Genomic DNA, 26,392 nt, shown 5'->3' on the forward strand with positions numbered 1-26,392 from the left:
TTGAAGTCTGTCTTTACCTGAAGTCACTTTCATTGTCTTGATCAGTTTATTTGTGCTAAGAACTTTTTCACTCTTGGTTCTTCCAAAGTAATGAAAAGTTCTTTTAAGATTTCAAGAGTAATTTCATATACAAGGTGTGGTAGTTGTTTTTTTTTTTTGTTGTTGTTGTTTGGTTTTTTTGGTAACAGCTTTACAGAGGTAGAATTCATACATCATACAATTCACCCACTTAAAGTATACAATTCAAGGTTTTTAGTATGTTCAGAGTTGTGCAACAGTCATTACAAGCAATTTTAGAACAGTTTGGTTATCCCCAAGAGAAACTCAGACTCTTCGGCCATCACCTCCTTTTTTCCTGTCTCTTCAATGCTAGGCAGCCCCTACGTAAGTTGTACTGTGTAAAAATTTAGCAGCCTAAAGTAGCAAATGTATTTTATCTCCTAGTTTTCTGTGGACCAGGAATCTGGGCATTGCTTAACTGAGTGCCTCTGGCTCAAGGTCTTTCATGAGATTGCAGTTAAATTGTTGGCTGGAGAGAGCTTCAGTTTCATCTGAAGGTTCAACTGGAGGAGAATTCTATTTCTTGCAGGTTGTTAGTCTGAGAGCCTCAGTTCTTTGCCTGACGTGTCTATATAGTACAGCTGGAAACATGGCATTTGGCAGAGGAAGGGAGGAGGCCCAAGATGGAAGCACACACTGTAATTGTAACTAACCTTTGAAGTGACACACCATCATCTTTGCCATACACTTGATAGGAGCAAAACTCCAAGTCTAGCCTACAGTCACAAAGAGGGATTACATGAGGGCATGAATACCAGGAGGCAGGGATTATTGGGGGCTGCCCTAGAGGCTGCTTCTGCTTCTGTACAAGGATAGGATGACTTATTTTTTTGAAACCTATTTTATTTTTTGGCTTTTTAGCCCATATTCTTTTTGATGATAAGCTGCTTTCTGTAGGCCTCATTAATTACCTTAATGTACTGGGATGTGTGGTTTTTAGGAAACAGTGGTGATCTTTAGATTCTGTGTACTCCACAACCTATCATCCTGAGAGTCTAATTTGGATTCTTAAAATCTAAATGTAGTACACACTTGCTGTGCCTCTGTAACTGTTAATAGTGTGCCAAGATAGTCCCAAAATTTCTTACCAGTTTGACTTTTAAGAAGATCACCTTGTCAAATGAAAACTGGAAATTTGTTTTGTCCTCATCTAGACTCCATATAACAGTGCCAAATACCAGTTTTCATGTACCCCATCATAAATGCTTATCTATCCTGAGATAACGTTTAACTTTATTCTTCACACAGTTCTTTATATGCTGTTAAGGAGTTTGTAAAATGCCCTTGACGATTGACTTGGAAATGCTTTTTTGGAAATTAACAGGATTGTTTATCTGGTTTTGCCCTAAGTCACATACCCCCTTAGGGAATTCTTAATTGGTTAGAATCATCCTTGTAGAATGCTTGACGTCTTTTTCATGTTAGGTGAGAAAATGTTGGCACAGAGAGAATATTAAACGATCTGCTTCAAATCCTGTAAAAAGTTTTCCCTGTGGCTGGGACTGGATTGAGGTTTCTCAGCATCTGGTCCAGCCTGATTATTCATACATCGTAATGACACTCTTTGTGTAAAGATTTTTGTTACCTAATTCTGTTTCTTGTTAGGGGTTTATTCTGAGTTTTATTTCTTTTTCAGTTGGTTTTGGTAATTTGTGTTTTTCCAGGAATTTGAACATTTTGTCTGAGTTGTCTGATTTATTGACATAAAGTTGTTTATGGTATTCTCTTATAATCCTTTAAATTTCTGTAGGATTGGAAGTGATGTCCCTGTGTTACTTTTTTGACTTTGGTAATTTGTATATCTCTTTACTCTTTATTCCTCTATTCCATGCCCCTGTTTTAACCTTGAAATTTTTTTTTTTAAAGAAATAACTTTTGGCTTCATGGATTCTTCCTCCCCCCCCCCCCCCCCCCCCCGCCCCTTTGCATTTCATTGGTTTCTGCACTAATTTTTATTACTTCCTTTTCTTTGATTTGGATTTAGTTGGTTTTTCTAGTTTCTTAAAGTAGGAGACCTTTCTTCTTTTGCAATATAGATGTTTAACAGAGATAAATTTCTTTCTAAACACTGCATCTCATAGATTTTGATTATTTTGTTTTTGTTTTCATTCAGTTCAAAATGTTTCCTAACTTCTTTGGTGATTTCTTTGAACAGTGGATTATTTAGAAGTCATAGATTAATTTCCAAATAGAGATTTTCCAGATTTCATTCTGTTGATTTCTAATTTAATTCCCTTAGAGTAAAACATACTTTATATGATTTCAGTTCTGTTGTTTCAAACTATTGTTTGAGAGTTTTCTCAATGCCATTTAAATCAGCTTGGTTGATAGTACTGTTCAGTTTTGTATCTTCGTTGTTTTTTTTTTTGTCTAGTTCTATCCATCATTGTCAGTGTAATCTTCAGCTACTGTTACTGTATTGTTTCTCCTTTCTGGTCAGTTTTTGCATCATGTATTTTGCATCTGTTAGGTATGTATGTATTACTTTATAATTGTTCTATCTTCCTGATACTTCTTTATCATATGAAAATGCCCCCTATATGTTCCTATTAACTTTATTTAATCTGAAGTCTACTTTGTCTTGTTAATATATCTGGTCCAGTTTTCTTTAGATTAGTGTTTGCATGTTCTTTTCACTCTTGTAAACCTATTTGTGTCTTTGAATCTAAACTGTCTTTTGTAGGCAGCATATGGCTAGGTCTTTTATCCAGTCTTGGCAAGCTTTTATCTTTGGAGTATTTAATCTATTCACAATTACATAATTATTGATAGAGTTTGATTTACACCAGCCACTATGCTCTTTGTTTTCTGTCAGATGTCCCTTTTGTTCCTCTGTTCCTCCTGTACTGCCTTCTTTTGTGTTAAATAGAAAATTATAATTAAACTAAATGTCCTCCCTTTTTTCTTCTTTCTTTTCTATATTAGAGTCTTTTTCTTAATAGTTACTTTAGAAATTACAATATATATCTTTATCACATTCTTCAAATTAATACTTATTTAATTCCAGCAAAATATAGAAGCTTTGCTTCAGTATAGCTTTATTTACTCCCCTTTATTTCCTGCATTGTCAGAAATATTACAAATTTATGTTATGACCCCAACAACAATGTTTTATACTTAGTTTTATGCAAGACTTTGCTTTTAAATAAGGTTTTAAAAGGAAAAAGAAAATATCCTTTTTTAAAAAGCGTTTGTTTATTTTGAGAGAAGGAAAGAAGAATCCCAAGCGCGTGGAGTCTGACATGAGGCTTGATCCCGTGATTCTGAGATCATGACCTGAGCTGAAATCAAGAGTCTGATGCCTAACTGACTGAGCCACCTAGGTGCCCCGAAAATACAGTTTTAAAAGTGTACCTTTGTATCTGTCTTTTGTTTATGTGGATTTGAAATACCATCTGATGATACTTTCAGCAGCAGAACTTCCTTTAGTTAATTTCTTATGAGGTTGATACGCTAGCAACAAATTCATTCTTCCTTTATCTAGGAATGTCTTTGTTTCAAATTCATTTTTGAAGGTTAATTTTGCTGAGTATGTGTGAGAAATAAGCCCACTGACCCAATCAAAGGAGGGACGTGGAGATTCGGAGCACAGTGGAGCAAGGGTTTAATCAACCAAGAGCGGGTATCTGATGGACGGGCACACTCCAGGCAGTTCCAGCAGGCAATTTATCTCCTAGCATGAAGTCCCTCTCCTGCTTCCTCATTGGCTGAGTACTACAGAGGTTACAGCCTCACCTGGATGTTGCTTATGCCCATGTAAGGCCAAAAAGTAGTCTGATTGGAACAAATGTACATTCTCTGAGGTAATGCAGAGACTTTCAGTCCCTCCTCCCTTTATTCTATGAAGCATGCTTATTGCAAATCCTGCGAAAATAACCCTGTGAAAAGGAGAGGGGGAAGAAGAACCAGGAAGTGAAGTGTCTAAGGGCTTGGGGAGCGGGGAGTGGTTCATACATACTTCTAAAAGTTAACCCATTGTTAACTAGACAGCACTGCTTTTATTTGGCATATCTGAAAATGAATCATCTCACTCTCACAGTATAGATTCTTGGTTGGTAGTTTCTTTTCTTTCGGCACTTCAAATCTCAGTGCCTTCTAGTCTCCAGTCTTCAGTGATTGCAGTGAGAAGTTAACTGGTAATTTGCATTGTTCCCTTATATGTGATAAGTTGTTTTTTTCTTGCTGCCTTCAAGATACTTTTTTTTCCCTCAACAGTTTGACTATGATGTCTATGTTTGGTGATCTCTTTGTGTTTATCCAGTTTGGAGTTTGTTGAGCATCTAGATCTTAGATGAATTATTTTCTACCTGGTTTGGGAAATTTTCAGCTGTTATTTTTTCTACTTTCTCTCTTTTTGAGATTCCTTTTACTCCTATTTTACTCCTAAGGTCTTAAAGACCTTAGTCTCTGGGGCGCCTGGGTGGCTCAGTCGGTTGAGCGTCCGACTTCGGCTCAGGTCATGATCTCACAGTCTGTGAGTTCGAGCCCCATATCGGGCTCTGTGCTGATGGCTCAGAGCCTGGAGCCTGCTTCCGATTCTGTGTCTCCCTCTCTGTCTGCCCCTTCCCTGTTCATGCTCTCTCTCTGTCTCAAAAATAAATAAAAACATTAAGAAAAAATTAAAAAAAAAAAAAAAAGACCTTAGTCTCTGAGGCTTTCCTCATTTTCTTTCTCTCTCTCTCTCTCTCTTTTTAATTGAAGTATATTTGACATTCCTCATTTTCTTCTTTTCTCTTGCTGTTCTTCAAATTCAGGTTCCTTGATTTTCTTTCATTTCAAGTCTGTTGAACTCTTCTTGTGAACTTTTCATTTAGGTCATTAATTTTAACTCAAATTCTCATCTCTTGAGATTCTGTATTTGATGAATCAACTTTCTTAATTAGTCGTTGTGTTATTCCTTTAATTCTTTAAAATTTTTTTTAAACATTTCATTTTTGAGAGAGAGACAAAGTGTCATCAGGGGAGGGACAGAAACAGAGGGAGACACAGAACCTGAGGCAGGCTCCAGGCTCTGAGCTGTCAGCACAGAGCCTGATGCGGGTTTCCAGCCCATGAACTGCGAGATCATGACCTGAGCTAAAGTTGGCCGCTTAACCAACTGAGCCACCCAGCGCCCCTTGTTCCTATGATTCTTAAAATCTGATTTCCTTTAGTTCTTAACCAGTTATTTTGTAAAATGTCCCTCAATTTGGATTTGTCTGTTGTATACTTTTTACAGAGAGTGTGAGCAGGGGAGAGGGAAGGCGGGGGAGAAAATCTATAGCGTGGGGGCTCAATCCAGTGACCCTGGGATCATGACCTGAGCTGAAATGAAGAGTTGGATGCTCAACTGACTGAGCCACCTAGACTCCCCTTTTGTGTAAATACTTTTTTTTTTTTTTTGAGTGAGGTGAGGGGCAGAGAGAGCAAGAGGATGCAAGAGAATCACAAGCAGGCTCCACGCTGATGTGTGGGGCTCAATCTCACGAACCATGAGATCATGACCTGAGCTGAAATGAAGAGTCAGACACTTAACTGACAGAGCCACCCAGGTGCCCCATATAAATATTTTTTAATGTGTATCTTAGTGTGTTGTTGTTGTTTAATTTTTAAAAAATGTATTTATTTTGAGAGACAGAGACAGTACAAGTGGGGGAGGGCCAGAGAGAGAGAGGGAGAGAGAGAATCCCAAGCAGAGCCTGATGTGGGGCTCAGACTCATGAAACCATGAGGTCATGACCTGAGCTGAAACCAAGAGTTGGAAACTTAACCGACTGAGCCACCCAGGCACCCCATTTTGGTTTTGTTTTTAGTGTCCGTGTTTTTTTGTTTGTTTTGTTTTGTTTTTTTCTTTACCTTCGTAAGGTTGGGGATATTGGATTTAATTTGCTTCTAATTAGATGAGATTAATTGGAATGTGGCAGTTAAATTGTAAGTGACGTTTGGTTAATAAGTCCTAATTTGCTCTCTTACAAATGATAATGTGGGTGGATTGGACTGCCTTTTGTTTACTAGTATGCAGCTGCCCTTATAGTCATAATTATAGTCATAATCAGAGTAGGTTTCTAATAACAATTAAATGTTAAGTGCATGCAGATTTGAGTTTTTTAGCTATGCATAATATTTATTGGCCTGTGTAAATCTTTTAGTTGTAGTTGCTTTGTTTAGAGACTTTGGTCAGATACATGTCAGAATTTATTAAATTCTTTTTAGCCTTACTAGAAATTACTTGCTTACTAGAACAAAATCCCTTCAAAGTAGCTTAAGATAAGGAGACACAGGTATTCAGCATACAGCCCAATACATAGGACTGGTTCTGTCGTTAGGATGCTGCTATTCTTTGTGCAAACTGGTGCAGCCACTTTGGAGAACAGTATGGAGGTGCCTCAAAAAACTGAACATAGAACTACCTTACAACCTGGCAGTTGCATTATTAGGTAATTACCCAAAGGATACAAAAATACAGATTTGAAGGGGTGCAAGCACCCCAATATTTATAGCAGCATTATCAATAAGAGCCAAACTATGGAGAGAGCCCACATTGACTGATGAATGGATAAAGAAGATTTTGTGTGTGTATGTTTGTGTGTGTGTGTGTATAGACGTACATACACACACAAACATACACACATACATACACAATGCAATAATGCTCAGCCATCAGAAAAAATGACATCTTGCCATTTGCAATGATGTGGATGGTTCTATAATGTATTGTGCTAAGCGAAGTAAGTCAGAAAGACAAATACCATACATACGATTTCACTCATTTGTGGAATTTAATAAAACACGGACATATGGAAGGGGTGAGGGAAGAGAAGAGAGGGAAACAAACCACAAGAGACTCTTTTTTAATTTCAATTTTATTTTTTTAAATTTACATCCAAAATAGCATATAGTGCAGCAGTGATTTCGGTAGTAGATTGCTTAATTCCCCTTACCCATTCAGCCCATCCCCCCTCCCACAACCCCTTCAGTAACCCTCTGTTCTCCATATTTAGGAGTCTCTTATGTTTGTCCCCCTCCCTGTTTTTGTATTATTTTTGCTTCCCTTCCCTTGTGTTCATCTGTTCTGTGTCTTAAAGTCCTCATATGGGTGGAGTCATATGATATTTGTCTTTCTCTGACTAATTTTGCTTAGCATAATACCCTCTAGTTCCATCCACGTAGTTGCAAATGGCAAGATTTCATTCTTTTTGATTGCTGATTGTGTGTGCGTGTGTGTGTGTGTGTATGTGTACACATACACACACACACATGTACATACATACATACCACATCTTCTTTATCCATTCATCCATCCATGGACATTTGGGCTGTTTCCATACTTTGGCTATTGTTGATAGTGCTGCTATAAACATGGGGGTGCATGTGTCGCTTCGAAATAGCATACCTGTATCCCGTGGATAAATACCTAGTAGTGCAATTGCTGGGTCATAGGGAAGTTCTACTTTTACTTGAGTTGATTCTTAAACAGCAAAATGCTTCTCATTAAGTACTTCTGGAGCTTATACCTTGAATGGTGAGAGCCCAGTGTTTGCATTTTTAGGGACCCAGTAAAACAACACCCTTTCCCCCACTCAGGTTGAGCCACCTGACGCACTCAGGCAAATAGAGATACAAATAAGTATTATCACTGAGAATAAGCTGTGTTGGAGGTTGTTGCTTAGATGTGTAGCAGCATTGGGCTTTCTGTAGACTCTGTCCCCTAAACTTAGACCTTGGAACTGCCCATCAAGGGAATTGTGTCTGTAGAGCATGTCCCTGAGATCACTGCCTCATTTGTTATTACATATTTATTGTTCTTACCGCCTTGCATCTGAATGGCATACTATATGATAAGGTAATTCATATTTCAGTTTATGTTCCACAACCATCTCATGAGATCTGCCTGAAAGTTTGGCCATTTGACTGAGTGACTCTGTGATGCTGGGGACTCTGAATAACAAAAGATTGATTGAAGTACAACTCTGTAATTAATTTAGCTGGCACCCCATTGGGAAAGTTTCTCCTTATCTGGTTATTATTTGTTGTTACTAAAGTAGATGGTGAAAGGCAAGTAGAGGTGCTTTGAATTAGTTTCCAGAACCCTTGGATTTCTTGTCTCTTGTGTTCTGTTCTTTGTTGGAGGCCTTGTGAGCTGCACATGGTATAATCTTCAAATGTGCCTGTTGTTGGTTTTTTAGTTCATCAATATGACCATATTAGTTAGGGTCTTAATACATTTTCTGTTCTGGTATGTTCCCTCCTATTTTGGACCCATGAACCTAATGAAGTCATGTTTCTCTGGGTTTTGTGGGAACAGCTTATGACCTATCTCTGCTTGGAATATTTCTGTCTCTCCCATTCTTGTATTTTAGGATATTGGAACTGATAACTTGTAGGGCCCCAGAGTAGTTTGCTGTGGTTTTCTAACCTCCAGTTGTTTCTTCTACATTGAACGGGGGGGGGGGGGGGGGGCATCCTTAAGGTCCTGTGGCTACTGGTATTCCTAGTGCAGCTGCCGCTGCTTCATCAGTAAGTTGATTGTCTGGCCAGTGGTCTTCTCTCAGTGTGACCCTGAATGTTGAGTACCTATCCTTGGACCAACCGAGGGCGTGAAGATACTCCTCCATTGCTGGTGGTAGAATCTCAAACCCATTTAGGGATCTGAGAGCTGTGTGGTGTCACTGGGTACAAAATCATAACTGGGACTTCTTTACCCTCTTTTTTTTTTTTTTTTTTTTTTTTAAATTTTTTTTTTTCAACGTTTATTTATTTTTGGGACAGAGAGAGACAGAGCATGAACGGGGTAGGGACAGAGAGAGAGGGAGACACAGAATCAGAAACAGGCTCCAGGCTCCGAGCCATCAGCCCAGAGCCTGACGCGGGGCTCGAACTCCCGGACCGCGAGATCGTGACCTGGCTGAAGTCGGATGCTTAACCGACTGCGCCACCCAGGCGCCCCTCTTTACCCTCTTAAAACGTGGCTACAAATGTAGGTAGTTGTGCCTTTTGAGCCAAATCATAAACTGCTTTATATTGCTGGGTCTTCCTCACCTGTTTTAACTGTTACTTTTATTGTGGCTGGCTTGCCCTGCTTAACAGTATATTTTTATGGGGCAAACACATCATGTCTTGCATCCCACCTAGACTACAGTTCTTGCAATTGTTTCAGGGAGTAATGGTTTGTCTGAGGGCTGAATCTTTCAGGCAGTGGTTATTGACCTGCCCTTGTAAAAAATCTTTTCCACTGAGAAGTCAGGTGGACTGATGGCATGCCTGGATGTGGTTTCAGTCATCCAGTCTTGTACCAAGTTTTAAGTACTCCAGGTAACTGACATCACTACATCGCTGTGGACATGTGGGGCCTATGCCACATGTCTCTTCTCTCTTCCATGGGTTTAGGCTCAATAACTGTAATGTGGCATTTCCTTTAAAATACCATCTTATTTGAAATGCATCCCAATTTTAGAGATACTAACCACCCCCCTGCCCCTGCAGGAGTGCTGAGAAATATTGACATACATTGTTGTGTAAGTTTAAGGAGCATAGAATGGTGGTTTGTTTTACAAATATTGTGAAATGTTTACCAAAATGGATTTAGTTAACATCGTTACAAAAAGAGATTCTGTTTTTAATTTTTTATTAAAAAAAAATTTTTTTAGTGTTTATTTTTGGAGAGAGAGACAGAGTATGGGCAGGGGAGGAGCAGAGAGAGAGGGAGACACAGAATCTGAAGCAGGCTCCAGAGTCTGACGCAGGGCTTGAACTCACGAAACCGTGAGATCGTGAGCTGAGCTGAAACCAAGAGTTGGACACTTTACCAACTGAGCCACCCAGGTGCCCCACCATTCAAAATTTTAAATTTAATCTTGCATTTTTTAGTACTCCTCCTCTCCCTCCCCTCTCTCAACTTGGTTAATTCCTGATCATGTTTTGCTACAGAACTGTCTGTGCTGATTAGTCCACTTTCCCATGTGATTTTAATTGTATGTTTTCTACTGGTGATGCCTAAAAGCCGTTCACTTCATGTAAGTTTTTAAAGTCTGCTGTTGGCTAAGGTCTGGATACACAGTTACCTTGGGAGTAGTTGAGATTGAGACGTAATTTCATCCTTAGCTAACAAATGGGAGCTTCTCAGTACAGTTCATCTGGAATTTCCAGACTTGTAGACAGACAGGGCGTGGTACTGTCCACATCCATTATTGCTTCATGAGGTGCACTCTGTTGTTTGCAGTTGCTAGAGGCTTACCTGGGAGCTCCATCTCTGTGTCCAGGTCAGTAGAAGCCAGATATCTGTAACTTTGATTTCATGTGGAATCCATTCCCAGGCTTCCCAGGGCTTTAGGTGGCATGGGTACATAGGCTGTGGGCATTACCTAACCTCTGTAACTTAACTGATCTCAGTAGCCACTTCACTAAACCTATGGCAGTATTAATTTAATCAGACCCCTATTGTTTATTAAGTTTAAAAGTATTCTCTCAAATTCAGTCAATTTCTGCTTCCCCTGCCTCATATTTAAATTAGCCTAGGTACCTGTGTGGCTCAGTTGGGTAAGCATCCAATTCTTGGTTTTAGCTCAGGTCATGCTTGGGGTTCGTTCCCCCTCTCCCCCCCTCTCTCCCTCTCCCCCCTCTCTCCCTCTCTTCCTCTCTTCCTCTCTCCCTCTCTCCCTCTCTCCATCCCTCCCCCCTCTTCCCATTCCCCCTCTCCCCCTCTCCCTCCCTCTCCCTCCCTCCCTCCCCCTCTCTCCCCCTCTCTCCCCCTCTCTCCCCCTCTCTCCCCCTCTCCCCCTCTCTCCCCCTCTCTCCCCCTCTCTCCCCCTCTCCCTCCCTCTCCCTCCCTCTCCCCCTCTCTCCCCCTCTCTCCCCCTCTCTCCCCCTCTCTCCCCCTCTCTCCCCCCTCTCCCCATCCCTCCTCCCCCCTTTCCCCTTTCCCTCTCTCCCCCCCCCCCCCTCTCTCCCTTTCCCCTTCTCCCCCCTCTCCCCCTCTCCCCCTTTCCCCTTCTCCCCCCTCTCCCCCTCTCCATCCCTCTCCATCCCTCTCCATCCCTCTCCATCCCTCTCCATCCCTCTCCATCCCTCTCCATCCCTCTCCATCCCTCTCCATCCCTCTCCATCCCTCTCCTCCCCTCTCCATCCCTCTCCTCCTCCTCTCCATCCCTCTCCTCCTCCTCTCCATCCCTCTCCTCCTCCTCTCCATCCCTCTCCTCCTCCTCTCCATCCCTCTCCATCCCTCTCCATCCCTCTCCATCCCTCTCCTCCTCCTCTCCATCCCTCTCCTCCTCCTCTCCATCCCTCTCCTCCTCCTCTCCATCCCTCTCCTCCTCCTCTCCATCCCTCTCCTCCTCCTCTCCATCCCTCTCCTCCTCCTCTCCATCCCTCTCCTCCTCCTCTCCATCCCTCTCCTCCTCCTCTCCATCCCTCTCCTCCTCCTCTCCATCCCTCTCCTCCTCCTCTCCATCCCTCTCCTCCTCCTCTCCATCCCTCTCCTCCTCCTCTCCATCCCTCTCCTCCTCCTCTCCATCCCTCTCCTCCTCCTCTCCATCCCTCTCCTCCTCCTCTCCATCCCTCTCCTCCTCCTCTCCATCCCTCTCCTCCTCCTCTCCATCCCTCTCCTCCTCCTCTCCATCCCTCTCCTCCTCCTCTCCATCCCTCTCCTCCTCCTCTCCATCCCTCTCCTCCTCCTCTCCATCCCTCTCCTCCTCCTCTCCATCCCTCTCCTCCTCCTCTCCATCCCTCTCCTCCTCCTCTCCATCCCTCTCTCCTTCCCTTCCCTCTCTCTCTCTGCTTCCCTCCCCCTCTCTCTGCTTCCCCTCCTCCTCCCCCCTCCTTTCTTCCCTCCCTCTCTCCCCTTCCTTCCCTCCCTCTCTCCCCTTCCTTCCCTCCCTCTCTCCTTCCTTCCCTCCCTCTCTCCTTCCCTCCCTCCCTCTCTCCTTCCCTCCCTCCCTCTCTCCTTCCCTCCCTCCCTCCTTCCTTCCCTCTGTCTCTCCTTCCATCTCTCCTTCCCTCTGTCTCTCCCTCCCTCTCTCCCCCTCCCTTCCTCCCTCTCCCCCCCCCCACACACACTAAATTAAAAAAAAAAAAAAGAGTTTAAATTGACCTCTTTAAATTGCTAATTTGTTTATTCTTTTGTGGCTCTCTTAATCTAAATTCTCACTTTCCCAAAGCCTTTTCCCTCAGGAGTGGTAGTTTATTAGGCTAATTTAAGTCCCTGTGCTGATAGTGGAATCTCATGGACCTTGATGGTCAGTCACCATCTGTATACAGGCTGATCACTGTGACCTGGCAAAGTACCAAGACTGACCTTGAACAAGTGCCAGAATCAAAGGGCTAGGTCCCTCCCTAATCCTAGACCCTCTATTACTCAGAGAATCCATTGGCCTGCTCTCCCTCCTACCAAGACTATATGTTACTAGGTTCTGAGAACCATTTAGAAGTTCTCCTTTCTCCTCCGAGTTAGGCACTTTATTATTTACATTTTAAAAAAAATTTTTTATTTTATTTTATTTTATTTTATTTTATTTTATTTTATTTTTTATTTTATTTTATTTTATTATTTTATTTTATTTTATTTTATTTTATTTTATTTTATTATTTTATTTTTTGAGAGAGAGTGTGCGTGCAAGCAAGTAAGCGGGGGGCGGGGGGGGGGTGCGGGCAGAGAGATAGGGAAAGAGAGAATCCCAAGCAGGCTGTGTTCTGTTAGCGCACAGCATGGAGCCCTAAGTGGGGCTCAGTCTCAGGAACTGTGAGATCAGGACCTGAGCCAAAATCTAAGAGTCGATGTGTAATCTGTTGAGCCATCTAGGTGTCCCCAGAGTAGGGGGCTTTAGATTAGTAGTTGGCAAAGTTCATAGCTTCATATTTTGGAGGACTCCCAATTATTTGCTCTCAAATAGTGCCCAGACTTCGTCTGGTTGATATGAGTATCCCCAGATCTCTAGATAGTCTGTCAGTCTCCTTCTGTCTGGTGGTTCTTCCACCTCGCATGTTGCCCTTAAATTTCTGTTGGAGCATCTGATTGCCTTACTGTTTGTTATTCAGAGCTTTAGGCATGGGCTAGCACATAAATTTGCTAATATATTTTTTCAAAATTAATCTTGTGGGGGTGCCTGGGTGGCTTAGTTGGTTAGGCGTCTGACTCTTGATATCTACTCTGGTCGTGATACTTCCACGCTGTCATGAGATTGAGCCCCATGTCTGGCTCTGTGTGCTGAGTGTGGGGTCTGCTTGGGATTCTCTCTCCCTCTCTTTCTGGCCCTCCCCCCTCAAAATAAATAAGCATTAAACAATTAGCTTTGTGTTTTTATGCTAAAAAGAATGAATGATGTTTCAATATTCTTTGAGGCTACATTGGGCTAGATTGTTTTTCCGGATCTTTTTAACTTGCCCATATGTACTGATAATAAACTACAGTCAGGAGTTAACTGCGTGAGTGAGCTCTGGTCCTTGTAATCTGAAAGAGCCTAGAAAACACTTAATGAAGAATGAGAGACATAGTTTTAAACCTCTGACTTCCAAAGTTATTTGTTTAACTGCATGTAAGGGTTAGTGGTGAAAAGACAATAAACACCTGAAACTCTAGATTAGTAATGTATAACAATTGTAAGTTTTTAGTATTTTATTTAAAATTATAATAATGAAAAGATAAAGGTAAAAGGTACCAAAAATAACTTTGCCTAAAAATATTTGTTTTTGAATCTGAATTCAAAATAAATTAGCTCTTTTCTTTTCTTTTTGTTTTTTTTAAACTAGGGTTACACATCATTTTGGAATGACTGTATATCATCTGGATTACGTGGCTGTATGTTAATTGAATTAGCACTGAGAGGAAGGTTACAACTAGAGGCTTGTGGAATGAGACGTAAAAGTCTGTTAACAAGAAAGGTAAGAGGAGTGCTAAATAACATCCTTGTTAAAGAGTTTGTGCTGACTAAAAGTGAAAATTTCTAATACCTTTAAAGAATTAACTAGGAAGTTGATTTTAAAGTTAAGACTTTATTGGAAGTCGTATTTCCATATCTTTTTTGTACTTTTGGTTTCTTAGTTCTTTGTACGTAATGACTCATGTAATTCATTGTCAGGCTCACTGGCCACTGCATCTCACATATTCAGAAAGACTCTAGACTTCATTTTCCTTCTGAAAGCCATAATTTGGAAAGACCTGACATAATTTAGTTTTAAAACTCAAAGGTGTTATTGTGCAAATTAACTGTCCATGGGCTGTTGGTCTTTTTAGCAGAATATGAATATGTGCTTTTTAGATCTCTGCCTTCTCTAGTGTGATAGGCTGTATAAATCGTTATTTTTGGCTAGTTTTTAGGATTCTTAACTCCATCCTCAGTCTGAAATACTCAAAACTGTTTCTCTTCTAGTCTGTCATTGTGTTTCTTGGGGGGCATGATGTTTTCAAAACTTTTCAATTTTTTTTTTAGCTTTTTAATGCTTATTTATGAGGGAGAGAGAGAGAGGGAGAGAAATAGCGGGGAAGGGGCAGAGAAAGGGAGTCACAGAATCCAAAGCAGGCTTCCAGGCTCTGAGCTGTAGCACAGAGCCTAACACCAGGCTTGAACTCACGAACTCTGAGATTATGACCTGAGCCGAAGTCAGATGCATAACTGACTGAGCCAGCCAGGTGCCCAGAACTGTTTTTTCTTTAATACAGCATCTTCAAGAAATCTACATAGTTTTAGATCAAAACTGAATGTTTTTTGATTGATATGCCATAATCCTATAGGAAAGAGAGTCATTTATATGTTCTTGAAAATTATATGCAAAGTAAACATTGTATAGCAGAACATATTCCTCATCGGATTTTAAAATTAAATCTACTTTTAGTCATGCAAAGTAGAGTTATATGAGCTGGCCTGAGATTGGTTTTAAAATTACTGTTTTAGAGAACTGTATCATAAAGCAGAATATAAATTTTATTCTGTTTTACTGTGTAACCGTAGATTTATGGAGGAAAACTTTAAGAATTTGCCATTATAGCTATCAATAAAACATACACATAGATTGCTGTTGATTATAGTAATTATAAACAATTTGACATTAATGTTATGAAGCCCTGACCTAAAATGAAAAGATTTGATACTGGTTCTTTTTGTGGGAATAAGAGCTAGCTTTGTGTTGGTTATCAGCAGATTATTTGCTCTTTTGTTCGTTTATTCATTTGTCCAATATTGACTTAGTGCTTAAGTCTACCATACACTGCTCGACCCTGGGAGTACAGTGGAGGCCAAGAGACACATGTTCCCTACCTCACGGGCTTTCTGTTTCAGTTCATTGTTGGTGTGACCTTAACTAGGTGGTTGATGTGTTTTTTGGAAAAATACTCCATATGATTTAATTTATTGACCTAAAAATAATGATGGATTTTATTAAAGTAATACATATTAATAGTTATAAAATCAAATTGTAAAAGTTACAACAAAAAATAACAATCTTCTATTCACCTTTACCCACTCCTTAGTCCTGCTCCTGAGAGGCAGTCCTTCTTAGTCCTTGTATTAGTTTTGCAGGGTCTCCTTAACAGATTATAACAAACTTGATGGCTTAAAACAACTGATCCTTATTCTCTCAGTTCTGGAGGCCAGCATATGCTATGCTCTCATAGAAGGCTTCAAGAAGGATACTGTGTCTTAATTCTGGCTTCTGCTGGCTCCAGGGTTTCCTTGACTTTTGACTGCATCTCTGTGCTCTGTCTTTACACTCCTTTCTCCTCTGTGTCTCTCCTTTGTGTGTTTTTTATAAGGACGCTTTCATTGCATTGTATGTTTTTTATAAGGATGCTTTCATTCCTAGATAATCCTGATCTAATTAATCCTGGATAATCCAGACCGTCTCCAGATCTAATTTAACTTAATCTTATCTACAGGGATTTTGCTGAAAAGTAAAGGGTTCCAAGGGTTAGGCCATGAACACCTCTTGGAGACCACTATTTAACTTGCTGTTCTCTTAGTTACTTCTTTTGGCATTTTTCTCCATATTGCTAATGAGTTTATACTGCCATCTCTCTCTCTCTCTCTCTTTTTTAAGATTTTATTTTTAAGTAATCTTTACACCCAACATGGAGCTCGAACTCACAACCCCAAGATAAATAGTCACATGCTGTCTGCCTGAGCCAGCCAGGGGCCCCTGCCATCTCTTGGTTAGTCACTTTGAAATGCTGTTTACTTTCTATTAAGAAAGATGGAAAAAAGGAAAAAAGAAAAGAAAAGGTGAATATTTGGCTCTCTCACATACTACTTATCTCTACCCCCAGTTTTCCTAATAGGGTTATGTTGTAATTTTGAGCAAAACCATAACAATTACTTTATAGTATTATAATTATGTTACTATTGCCTGCAGAGTTATGTCAGATCCTATATTCTCCTTTCATTTTTTTTTTTTCTTAAGAGTTTTCATAATTTTCTTTTAAAAAAATCTTTTTGGAGCTTCTGGTTGGCTCAGTCGGTTTAGTGTCCTGCTTAGCTCAGGTCATGATCTTAGGGTTCGTGAGTTCGAGCTCAGAGCCTGGAGCCTCCTTCGGATTCTGTGTCTCCCTCTCTCTGCCTCTACCCCTCTTTCTCTCTGTGTCTCTCTTAAAAATAAACGTTAAAAAAATTAAAAAATAATTTTTTCTATGTAGCTATCTCTTTTTTCTCACATGCTCCCTTGGAAAAAATTTAGCATTATTAATTTTCAAATGTTCAAGTACATTGGTTTGGACTGGTTATGATTTGGTGCTACTGGAACTTCCTGTCATATTTTACTGCTTTCAACCCCCTGTTTTCTGGATCTAGTATTTTTTGTTTTTCTATCCTGGAGGGAGGAAATGTTTTGAGACTTTGCATTCCTGAAAATTTCTTTACCTCATTTTTATTTGACGGTTTGGGAATAGAATGTTGCATTTAAGTTACTTTCCCACAGAATTTTGAAGTCATTTCCCCATTGTCCTCTGGTATGCACAGTTGCTGTTAAGGTCTGGTGCCCTTCTGGTTTTCATTCATTGTGTGATACTTGTTTTCCAGTCTGGAAGTGTTTCAGATCTTTTGTTTTTCCCTGGTGTTCTGAAATTGTACGCTGTCCCTTGATGTGGGTCTTTTAAAATTCATTATGCTGTGCTCACTGTGACAGCACGTATATTGAAAATCATTATGCATGAGCTCTTTCGTGGTAGAAGTGTTTAGTTTTGGTTTTAGAAAATTTTCTTCTATTTTTGTATCTTCTGTGCTCCATTTTCTAGACCTCTATAAGTTTGATGTGGACCTCTTGACTAGTCTTTTTTCTTTCTGTTTCTTAATTTCCTAGCTTTATTGAGGTATAATTGGCATTCTCTTGGCTCCTTTACCTTTTAATCCTCTGTTGAGTTTTTTATTGTGGCTCTCATGTTTTTGATTTCCAGGGACCTTTTCTTGTTTTCGTGTGTTTTATTTTTGTTTTTTGCTTTGTTTTGTCTTTTTTTTTCTTGTTTTTTTCAACCTTTATTTATTTTTGGGACAGAGAGAGACAGAGCATGGACGGGGGAGGGGCAGAGAGAGAGGGAGACACAGAATCGGAAACAGGCTCCAGGCTCTGAGCCATCAGCCCAGAGCCCGACGCGGGCTCGAACTCCCGGACCGCGAGATCGTGACCTGGCTGAAGTCGGACGCTTAACCGACTGCGCCACCCAGGCGCCCCCGCTTTGTTTTGTCTTTTAATCACACCTTCTTATTTTAGGGATGTAATATCTTCCTTTAAATCTCTAAGGATATTACGGCTGTTTTGAAAATTTATTTTGTTTCTTCAGAGTTCTTATTTTCTGTCTTTTGGTCTCTTCCATGTTGAAGGTTTTATTTTAGTATCTTGTTATCCTTGGTTATCTGTTCATATTTAAGAATGAGGCTCTCCTCTAAGGAGAAATACACTAAATAGAAATTAAAGGTGTGGGGAGAGCATATTTACTAGTGGTCCACACATTGCTGAAATTTGATAAGGGGTTTGGAATTTACTCTACACATTGAAGACTTTTAGGCAGAAACTGTTGAGCTAAGATTTGCCTTTTAGAAAGGTCATTGAGGGGGTATGGGTTAAATGGGTGATGAGCATCTTTAAGGAGGGTACTTGTTGGGATCAGCACTGAGTGTTACATATGATAAATTAAGTGATCAATCACTACTCTCAAAATCATTACACTATATGTAAAATAACTTGGATTTAAATAAATTAAAAAAATTGAAATCAGGAGAATGGATTGAAAAGGGCTATAAATAGTTTGGGGAGGCTAGTTAGGAAGCTTAATACAAGTGAAAGATTATTAGATTAAGTAGAGTAGCATAATTACAGAGGTGATAGAGAAGAGTAATCTATCTGTGAGAGAATTTCATAAGAAAAAAGCCCCACCTACACCCAGGTTATTGTGACCTGATAGAAGACCCATCTCAGAAGGTGGGCATGAGGTGATTGCAGTGGATTTAAGGAGCAAGTGGGAAGTAAGAAGTGGTGGCAAGACTACAGTGTATAAAGATACAACTTTTTCTCCCAGGGTTCTCCTTTTTTCTTCTCTTTGACCCCTTAACTAAAAGCATGGTCCAGAATAGCACTGTCCAGCGAAACTTTCTGTGATGATGGAAAATGTTCCGTATCTGCCAACACTGTAGCCCCTAGCTACAGTGATGGTGTCTGTGAACCAAACACTTGAAATGTGGCTAGTGCATCTGGGGCATGTTGTAAATAACACACTGGAGTTGGGAAGACTTACTATGGAAAAGAATGTAAAATATCTCAATTTAAAAATATTTGTTACATGTCAATATTTTGGCTATGGTGGGTTAAAGCAAATACATTAAAATTAATTTCACCTGTGTCTTTCTTTTTTAAAATAATTACAAAAGTTTAAAAAAATTTGTGGCTTACATTTGTTCTAATTATATTTCTGTTGGGTCATGCTGTCTCAGAAACAGAGATCTCATATATTTTTTTTAACTTTTCAGAAGATCGAACAGAAAGGTAAGGACAATTGTTGAGGATAAGTTTAAGGAAGACTGCTGCATTTACAAAATAATAGTTAGATTTTGTAATGTTTTAATAAAGGTAACATAAGTAATATAGCAGATTACAATTTGATTATAGAGAATTTCAACCAGAAATTTGTTTCTTAGCCAAGAACTCCGTGAAGGCTGCAGAAATCTAATGCTTGGCCAAAGCAGTAAATAGCATTTTCTTCTTGTTCCCCAGTCTTGTCTTTTTCCACTTTTAGATGGAGTGAGTCTATAACCATCTTAACTTTAAAAAGTTTTGTAGTGGGGCACCTGGGTGGCTCAATCAGTTGGGCGTCCGACTTTGGCTCAGGTCACGATCTCATGGTCCATGAGTTCGAGCCCCGCGTCCGGCTCTGTGCTGACTGCTCAGAGCCTGGAGCCTGTTTCAGATTCTGTGTCTCCCTCTCTCTCTGACCCTCCCCCATTCATGCTCTGTCTCTCTCTGTCTCAAAAATAAATAAACGTTAAAAAAAATTTTTTTTTTTAAAGTTTTGTAGTGTAACAATTGTGTTACCAAACCTATCGGTATATTCAAGGTTCTGCTAGTTGTCACAATTTTTAAAAAAAAATTTTTTTTTTTAACGTTTATTTACTTTTGAGACAGAGACAGGGCATGAATGGGGGAGGGTCAGAGAGAGAGAGGGAGACACAGAATCTGAAACAGGCTCCAGGCTCTGAGCTGTCAGCACAGAGCCCGACATGGGGCTCGAACTCAACGAACCGTGAGATCATGACCTGAGCCGAAGTCGGACGCTTAACCGACTGAGCCACCCAGGCGCCCCTAGTTGTCACAATTTTGAAAAAAAAACTTTCTCACCTGCCAAATTATATTTCATATTTAAAATTTTTATCTTTTATTGTGGCATAAGCTCTTGAGGAGCCAAGTCTTACTTAATTTTTACTCCTAATTGGCTAGCCATTTGTTTCAGTAACATTGAAAAATTCATTTCTCCACTGCTGTAAAATGCCACATATATCATATACTGAATTTTTATATATAATTGAGTTTATTTCTATAACTAATAAATGTTTAAAAAATGAATTTCTTGATTAAATAGCCTAAGGTTTAGCAATGAAAAGAATTAGTGTCAACTGTTCTGGCATTTGTCTTTACTAATTCTTGCACACTTTATTTTCATTCATGATTGTGGCTAATCTGGTTAGGTTCAACGTTGGATTTCTGAATAGAGAATTAATTTGAAATCTGAACGTTCACACTGTGTGAAGAACTTCAAGAAGTTTTTGCATAATTAAGTTTTTCATTTAAAGAGATGAAGTCAGAAAAAAGAATTCGTGATCATTTCATTCCTATTGCTTACATTTTAGGTGATCTGTAAGTCAGATGCTCCAACGGGGGATGTTCTTCTTGATGAAGCTCTAAAGCACGTTAAGGAGACGCAACCTCCAGAAACGGTCCAGAACTGGATTGAATTACTTAGTGGTAAGCTTTTGTGTATAAACTAAAAGCTGAATTCTGTTTAAAAGATTTTTGTAAAAAGGGGCACCTGGGTGGGTCAGTTGGTTGAGCATCTGACTCTTCATTTCAGCTCAGGGCATGATCCCAGAGTCTTGAGATTGAGCCCTGCAGCCGAGCTACTTGCTGAGTATGGAGCTTGCTTGAGAGTCTTTCCCTCTCCCTCTGCCCTTCTCTCCTGTTCCTGCTGCCTCTTAAGAAAAAAAAAAAAAAAAAAAAAGATTTTTGCAAAAGTTTAAAATCCTTTTGGGAATAACTTACACAAAATAGCCAAAAGCTTATTATTTAGGCAGACTTAAAAGTTATTAGTCACTGAATGGGGAAAATAGTAGTTTTAAAAGTTTCACTCCCTTTAACAAGCAGATACATGTTCAGTAAAACAGAATATTCTTCCTTAGAGCTTCCACCATTCTTTAAGTTTTTCTTTTTAATGTTTATTTATTTTTGAGAGAGACAGAGCGTGAGTGGGGGAGGAGCAGAGAGAGTGGGAGACACAGAATCCAAAGCCGGCTCCAGGCTCTGAGCTGTCAGCACAGAGCCCGACGTGGGCTTGAACCCACGAACCGTGAGATCATGACCTGAGCCGAAGTTGGACACTTAACTGATTGAGCCACCCAGGTGCCTCACTGCTCTTTAACTTTTAAAAACATTTAGATGTTGTGAGATTGGTAATTAACATTGTGTCATTTTTCTTACAAGTAATTTCTTTTTCCCACTTACAAAACAGTTTCTAAGAATAATTCTATTATGAGGTGTTCTTTCAGTAAAAGATTTTGAGTTTTGCATTTGTGTGTATTTAAAAATTGAACACACATACTCCATTCTTAGCTAATAGGACAACAGTGGGTACTTTATGCTTAGGGCAGTGTTCATTCTTTCTTCTTACTGATGGAAAGCAAACTTACAAGATTGTTTTCATTAATTTCGAACATTTTTCTTTTGGCCATCCTCTTGTAGATCTTCTGATCAAGGTGGTTTCTACTTCATTGAGTAAGAGAAATTTTCCCCATTTGGGGCACCTGGGCGGCTCAGTTGGTTAGGCGTCCGGCTTTGGCTCAGGTCATGATGTTACAGTTCGTGAGTTCGAGCCCCGTGTCGGGCTCTGTGCTGACAGCTCAGAGCCTGGAGCCTGCTTTGGATTCTGTGTCTCCTCTGTCTGCCCCTCCCCTGCTCACGCTCTGTCTCTTTCTCCCTCTCAAAAATAAATAAACGTTAAAAAAAAAATGAAAAAAAAATTGCCCATTTGATCAGGGTTTGATTAAAACTAGATTCTTGCTTAGCATGTACCAGTACTGTATGTCACATTGCCCAGCATGTTGTCAGTCCTCTTTGGGTTAGCCTTCCACTTATGCCTGTTGATGACATATGGCCATTGACAGAGACTCAATGAGGGCATTAACGTTAACTCTAGATATTCAGTATTAGCAAATATTTTTTTCAGGTAAAAATAGAAGTGCTGATAATTTCTAACTGCACCTTGATGGATCATTCAGGAGATCACTGGCCTAAGCAGTCTTTGTGTCATGCTCATGATTGTGCTGCTGCTGTTGGTGCATTACCACTTCTGGTGGCGCAGATTAGAATTTGTAGTTAAGTTCTCCACTGACGAAAAACAGGGTTTTTCAAAGTTAATTTTTTTTGGCAGGTAAGTCAGAGTATGGAATGTAGTTGGGTCTTGTCTTAACGTTACTGATACCCACTTTGGTGCCACTTAGCACCATGGAGATGTTTTCAGACCCCTCCATTACCAACAGTCTCTTCATATAAACTTATACGTGCTAATGGCACATCGGCATTTGGTTTACTAACTTGTCTTACACAACTAAATTTCCTTTGACAATATACATGTCTGTCATGCAAGTAAGCATGCAAGGAGTAGGGAATGCAAGTATGGCATGCTGGGAGAGTGAATCTCAACATGTAACGTGGCTACATCTTAAATTTACCTCTTTCGTAACATTTTATGAAAGTAACTTGTCACTGCTCAATATCAGTGCTGATTGAATCAAGTTGGGCTGTTCTCTTGCACCGTTCTCCCCTGATGGAAGAGAATGAAGAGATGGCAGAAGTCTTTAAAACTTTCTCCGAAGTATTTATTTATTTTTAAAAAAAAATTTTTTTTCAACGTTTTTTATTTATTTTTGGGACAGAGAGAGACAGAGCATGAACGGGGGAGGGGCAGAGAGAGAGGGAGACACAGAATCGGAAACAGGCTCCAGGCTCCGAGCCATCAGCCCAGAGCCTGACGCGGGGCTCGAACTCCCGGACCGCAAGATCGTGACCTGGCTGAAGTCGGACGCTTAACCGACTGCGCCACCCAGGCGCCCCTCTCCGAAGTATTTAAATACACTTAAGATTTTGTGAAACAAAATAGTTTTCAAAATTATCTCATGCTACCTGGTACTGGGTAGGCTAGGCTAGGCTAAGCTCCGGAAACAAGCAACCCCAAAGCCCCAGAAGCCTGAGGACTTATCACTCATGCTGTGAGTCAGCCACAGGCCGCTTCATTCTCAGCAAATGATTCTGAGTGTCCATTTGGGTTGGGAATTCAGAGTGTCCATTTGAATTAGGAATTTGGATAAACTGTGAGGCTAATACTTAGGGCAATTAAAAAAAAAAGCAGTACCCTCTGAAGTTTAGAGTGGCTGTAAATGCTAGAATATCACCTGTAGCATCTTAGTTATGTGTTTCGGACATATTAGGAAATGACCTGTAATTTCAGCTTAAAAGGAGAGAATCCAGAATGAGAGGAGAAAAAAGTAAATTTCTTTTAAAAGAAGAAAGCATCTGTTTTCTGCCCCAGGAAGGTACTGTTAGTACCTTGCTGATTTTGTTTAAAAAGCATATTTTTTATTATGGTAAAACATACACAACATAACACTTACCATTTTGACCATTTTTAAATGTTCATTTGTTGAATTTTAAATTCTTAAAATTTTAAGTTGCTTCCAGGTAATGAGTGGTGGCAAATACCAGTTTTTATCGCTATACTGACAGGTGCTGTGATCAAGGAAGTGCTTGAAGAATCTTAAAATCCATTTGGGAAACACTTGCGTATTTGTAATAATTCGATAACTGATTAAGGTTTAACAATATGGTTCTCTGAAAGTACAGTCGCTCAAAGAAGAGAAATTGTGGGGATCTTTGGTACTTGGAGGAGGAAGCAAAACTTGGATTAGGTCTTTAAAGGGTAAGAATGAGACAGAAGGAAGGAAGTGCTCTTGTTCAGAGGGGTTAGATGGAGCTGGTCTGGTGGTTGGTGACCTTAAGTGCACAGTAGGGCCTGACTTCCCCGGGGTAGGAGGCCCCAAGTGTTCGTTATATTATTATTTACACTGTACATTTATACATGCTAAAACTGCCAATTGTTTCAAACAATACATATCTCATTAATTTAAAAGTTAACAAATATACGTATGTTTGAGGCAAATACTGCTTAGTGTTGTTAATATGCTTTAGACTTTGTGAAATCTTAAGACTTGTAGTTGACCGGTTTGATCACAAGGCGTCACTAGACTGCCAGATGTATGAACAAAGCTGCTTTTGGTTTTGCAACACAAGTCAAGGAATATAGAAGTTTTTTGCAGCAAAATTATTAAGGTACCTGTCAGTGTGTCATTTTCACTGAAGTAATTTTTGGGCAGTGGACATAAAGAACCGTGTGTTCTCTGCATAGACTTCTCACAGTTTCCTTTACAAAAAAGTGAACTACAAATACATTCTATACATTTTAAATTAGGTGGAAATCTTAATTGTGTATTCACTCATCCAGCTACCCTCCCATCCCAGTTTATACCGGTGCCTTAAGTATGCTAATCTCAGAGGTGACTTTGTTCTTTGGATTTAGCTTAATTTATTATTATTTCTTAAAATAAATGGCAGAAATGTCAGGATGCCAAGACACTTTCACCACTCAGTTATTTTATTGTACTTTTTTGGGGAGTTTAAAAAATAGTAAACAACATCTGCATATTATCTGCACTATTTCAGCCTTCTGCACATGAGATTTCTGTTTTTCAAATATCTGAGGTGGTCTGAATAACCTTTTTATTGGAGTGAGCATGAGAGATTTGCCCTTCCCAGGAAGTTGCTGCAAAGGGAGATGATGTCTGAGTCCCTTTTTATTACTTCTCTGAGGCAGAAACTATAGCCAGAAGAAGGTCCAATCATAAATGGAATGAATGCCTTATCTGAAGTAAATCTGTGTTTAGACTCTTCTCATTTTTAGTAGTAACACTAAATTGTAAGTTAGCATATTTTGGAATTGAGAAATTTCTCACACGAACTTCATGAGCATTGCTTGTTCCATTGGTTGTAATATATAAGATTTAATTTTGCATACAGTGAGGATAAACCTCAGTATGACTTCAGCACAGAGTTGTAAATTGCTAATCCCATTGATTTCTCATGAGAATGAAAAAGAAAATCATTGTAAAGCAGCATTTGAGGGATTTTGCGTTTTTAGATCTGTAAAGAGAAGTTTAACTATGGGCTTCTCAGAATGATCTTGATTTCGCCTGCCCCTCTGCCCCCCCCCCCCCCCCCCCCCCCCGCCATTTTTGGAACTAGATAGCCAAGATACCCTCTGGGGGCATGGAATAAATACCTTTCTATTTGACTAATGAGTTGCTAGGGAAAAGTGCTTGTTTGATAATTGACCAGTTACTATAAACACAGTTACTTTTAAAGTTGAACTATAATTTTTATGGGCTTTTACATAAATTTGCTATTGATTATTTTGTGTTTATTTAAATTTCTGACGGTCAGAAAACACAACCTAGCCAATTCTAGCTTAGTGTCCTAGGCTGCTACCACATGCCGATGATACTAGAAAACAAACCCCAATCTGTCTGGTGAAAGGTACAGCAGGCAGGCATTAGTTGGGGAGGACAGTGGGTTGGTACAACATTTAAAAAATGAAAGTCGTAACATTTTGGAAAGATGTGTTCCTCCTTTCCAGGGCTCATTATATTCTGCATGTAGTCACTGCCTGTCCACTTTGTTGTTTCTTTTGCCTGTAATGCAGGCTCTTCTTTGTTTCATGGGATGTAGAATCCTGCTGGATTTCAGGATTGAACCTGAAAGTTCTTCCCCCGGAAACTTCCCTAGAAATGCCCCTTACATCAAACCCAAATAATTTCTTCCTCCCTCTAGGCTCCTTGTTCATATTGTTTTTATGGTCCTACGCATCTTATTCTTGCCAGGCTTGTTAATTATATTATGAATCTATTTCCTTCACTTGATTTAAAAACTTTTCAGAATTGGAAATATCTTACTTACATTTGTATTGTTAGTTCCTAATATTTTTTTAGGCCATTGTGAACACATTAAATTATTTCAGAGTGTTGATTCTGTGCATGAATAAATAATAACTAGCCTTGTTACCAGGCTCTGTTCTAAGAACTGGATATGTCTTTAACTCATTTAATCCTCATAATAACCTGATGAGGTGGGTAGAGTTGTTATCTTGACTTTACAGCTGAGGAAACAGGAATGGAGAAGGTAAGAAACCTTGCCCAGGTTTGCACAGCTAGTAAATGACCAGGTTGGAATTCACATGTAACCAGTCTGGCTCCAGAGCTCGCCTGGTACGACTGTTAGGCAGTAATGCTTCATCAAGTAACTTTTAATAATTTCTTAACATTGAATGTAGGTATGGGTTTCTTTAACACTAGAAATTGAAATAAGTAGAATTTAATTCATTATTTAATTACATTTCTCTTTTATACTATTAGGTTTTAAAATCTAATAGGGCCCCAAATATTTTTTCTTTTCCTTTTCAAAGTTACCAAGGGAATTGAATGCAATGATTGTTTTTCTTTTTTTGGAAGCTTGGGTTTTTATGGAAAAGAATATATATATTTTTTTTAATGCAGGAGATGACTTCAATTTA

The 26,392-nt window shown here is 39.6% G+C and overlaps 1 protein-coding gene across 2 annotated transcripts in view; it reads left to right on the top strand.

Annotated features, from left to right (window-relative positions):
* The window catches only part of GOLPH3 (golgi phosphoprotein 3), a 50,815-nt gene that overhangs the window by 20,080 nt on the left and 4,343 nt on the right, over window positions 1-26,392 (top strand). The window contains exons 2-3 of one of the 2 annotated variants that reach the window (XM_023239237.2): window positions 13,780-13,911; window positions 20,352-20,466. In XM_023239237.2, the coding sequence (XP_023095005.1) occupies window positions 13,780-13,911; window positions 20,352-20,466 (247 nt within the window). The remainder of the gene's footprint in view (window positions 1-13,779; window positions 13,912-20,351; window positions 20,467-26,392) is intronic. The other variant, XM_023239239.2, reaches the window with a different exon arrangement.

This window comes from Felis catus, chromosome A1 (assembly GCF_018350175.1).
Source record: "Felis catus isolate Fca126 chromosome A1, F.catus_Fca126_mat1.0, whole genome shotgun sequence".
In the NCBI taxonomy this organism is placed as follows: Eukaryota; Metazoa; Chordata; class Mammalia; order Carnivora; family Felidae; genus Felis; species Felis catus.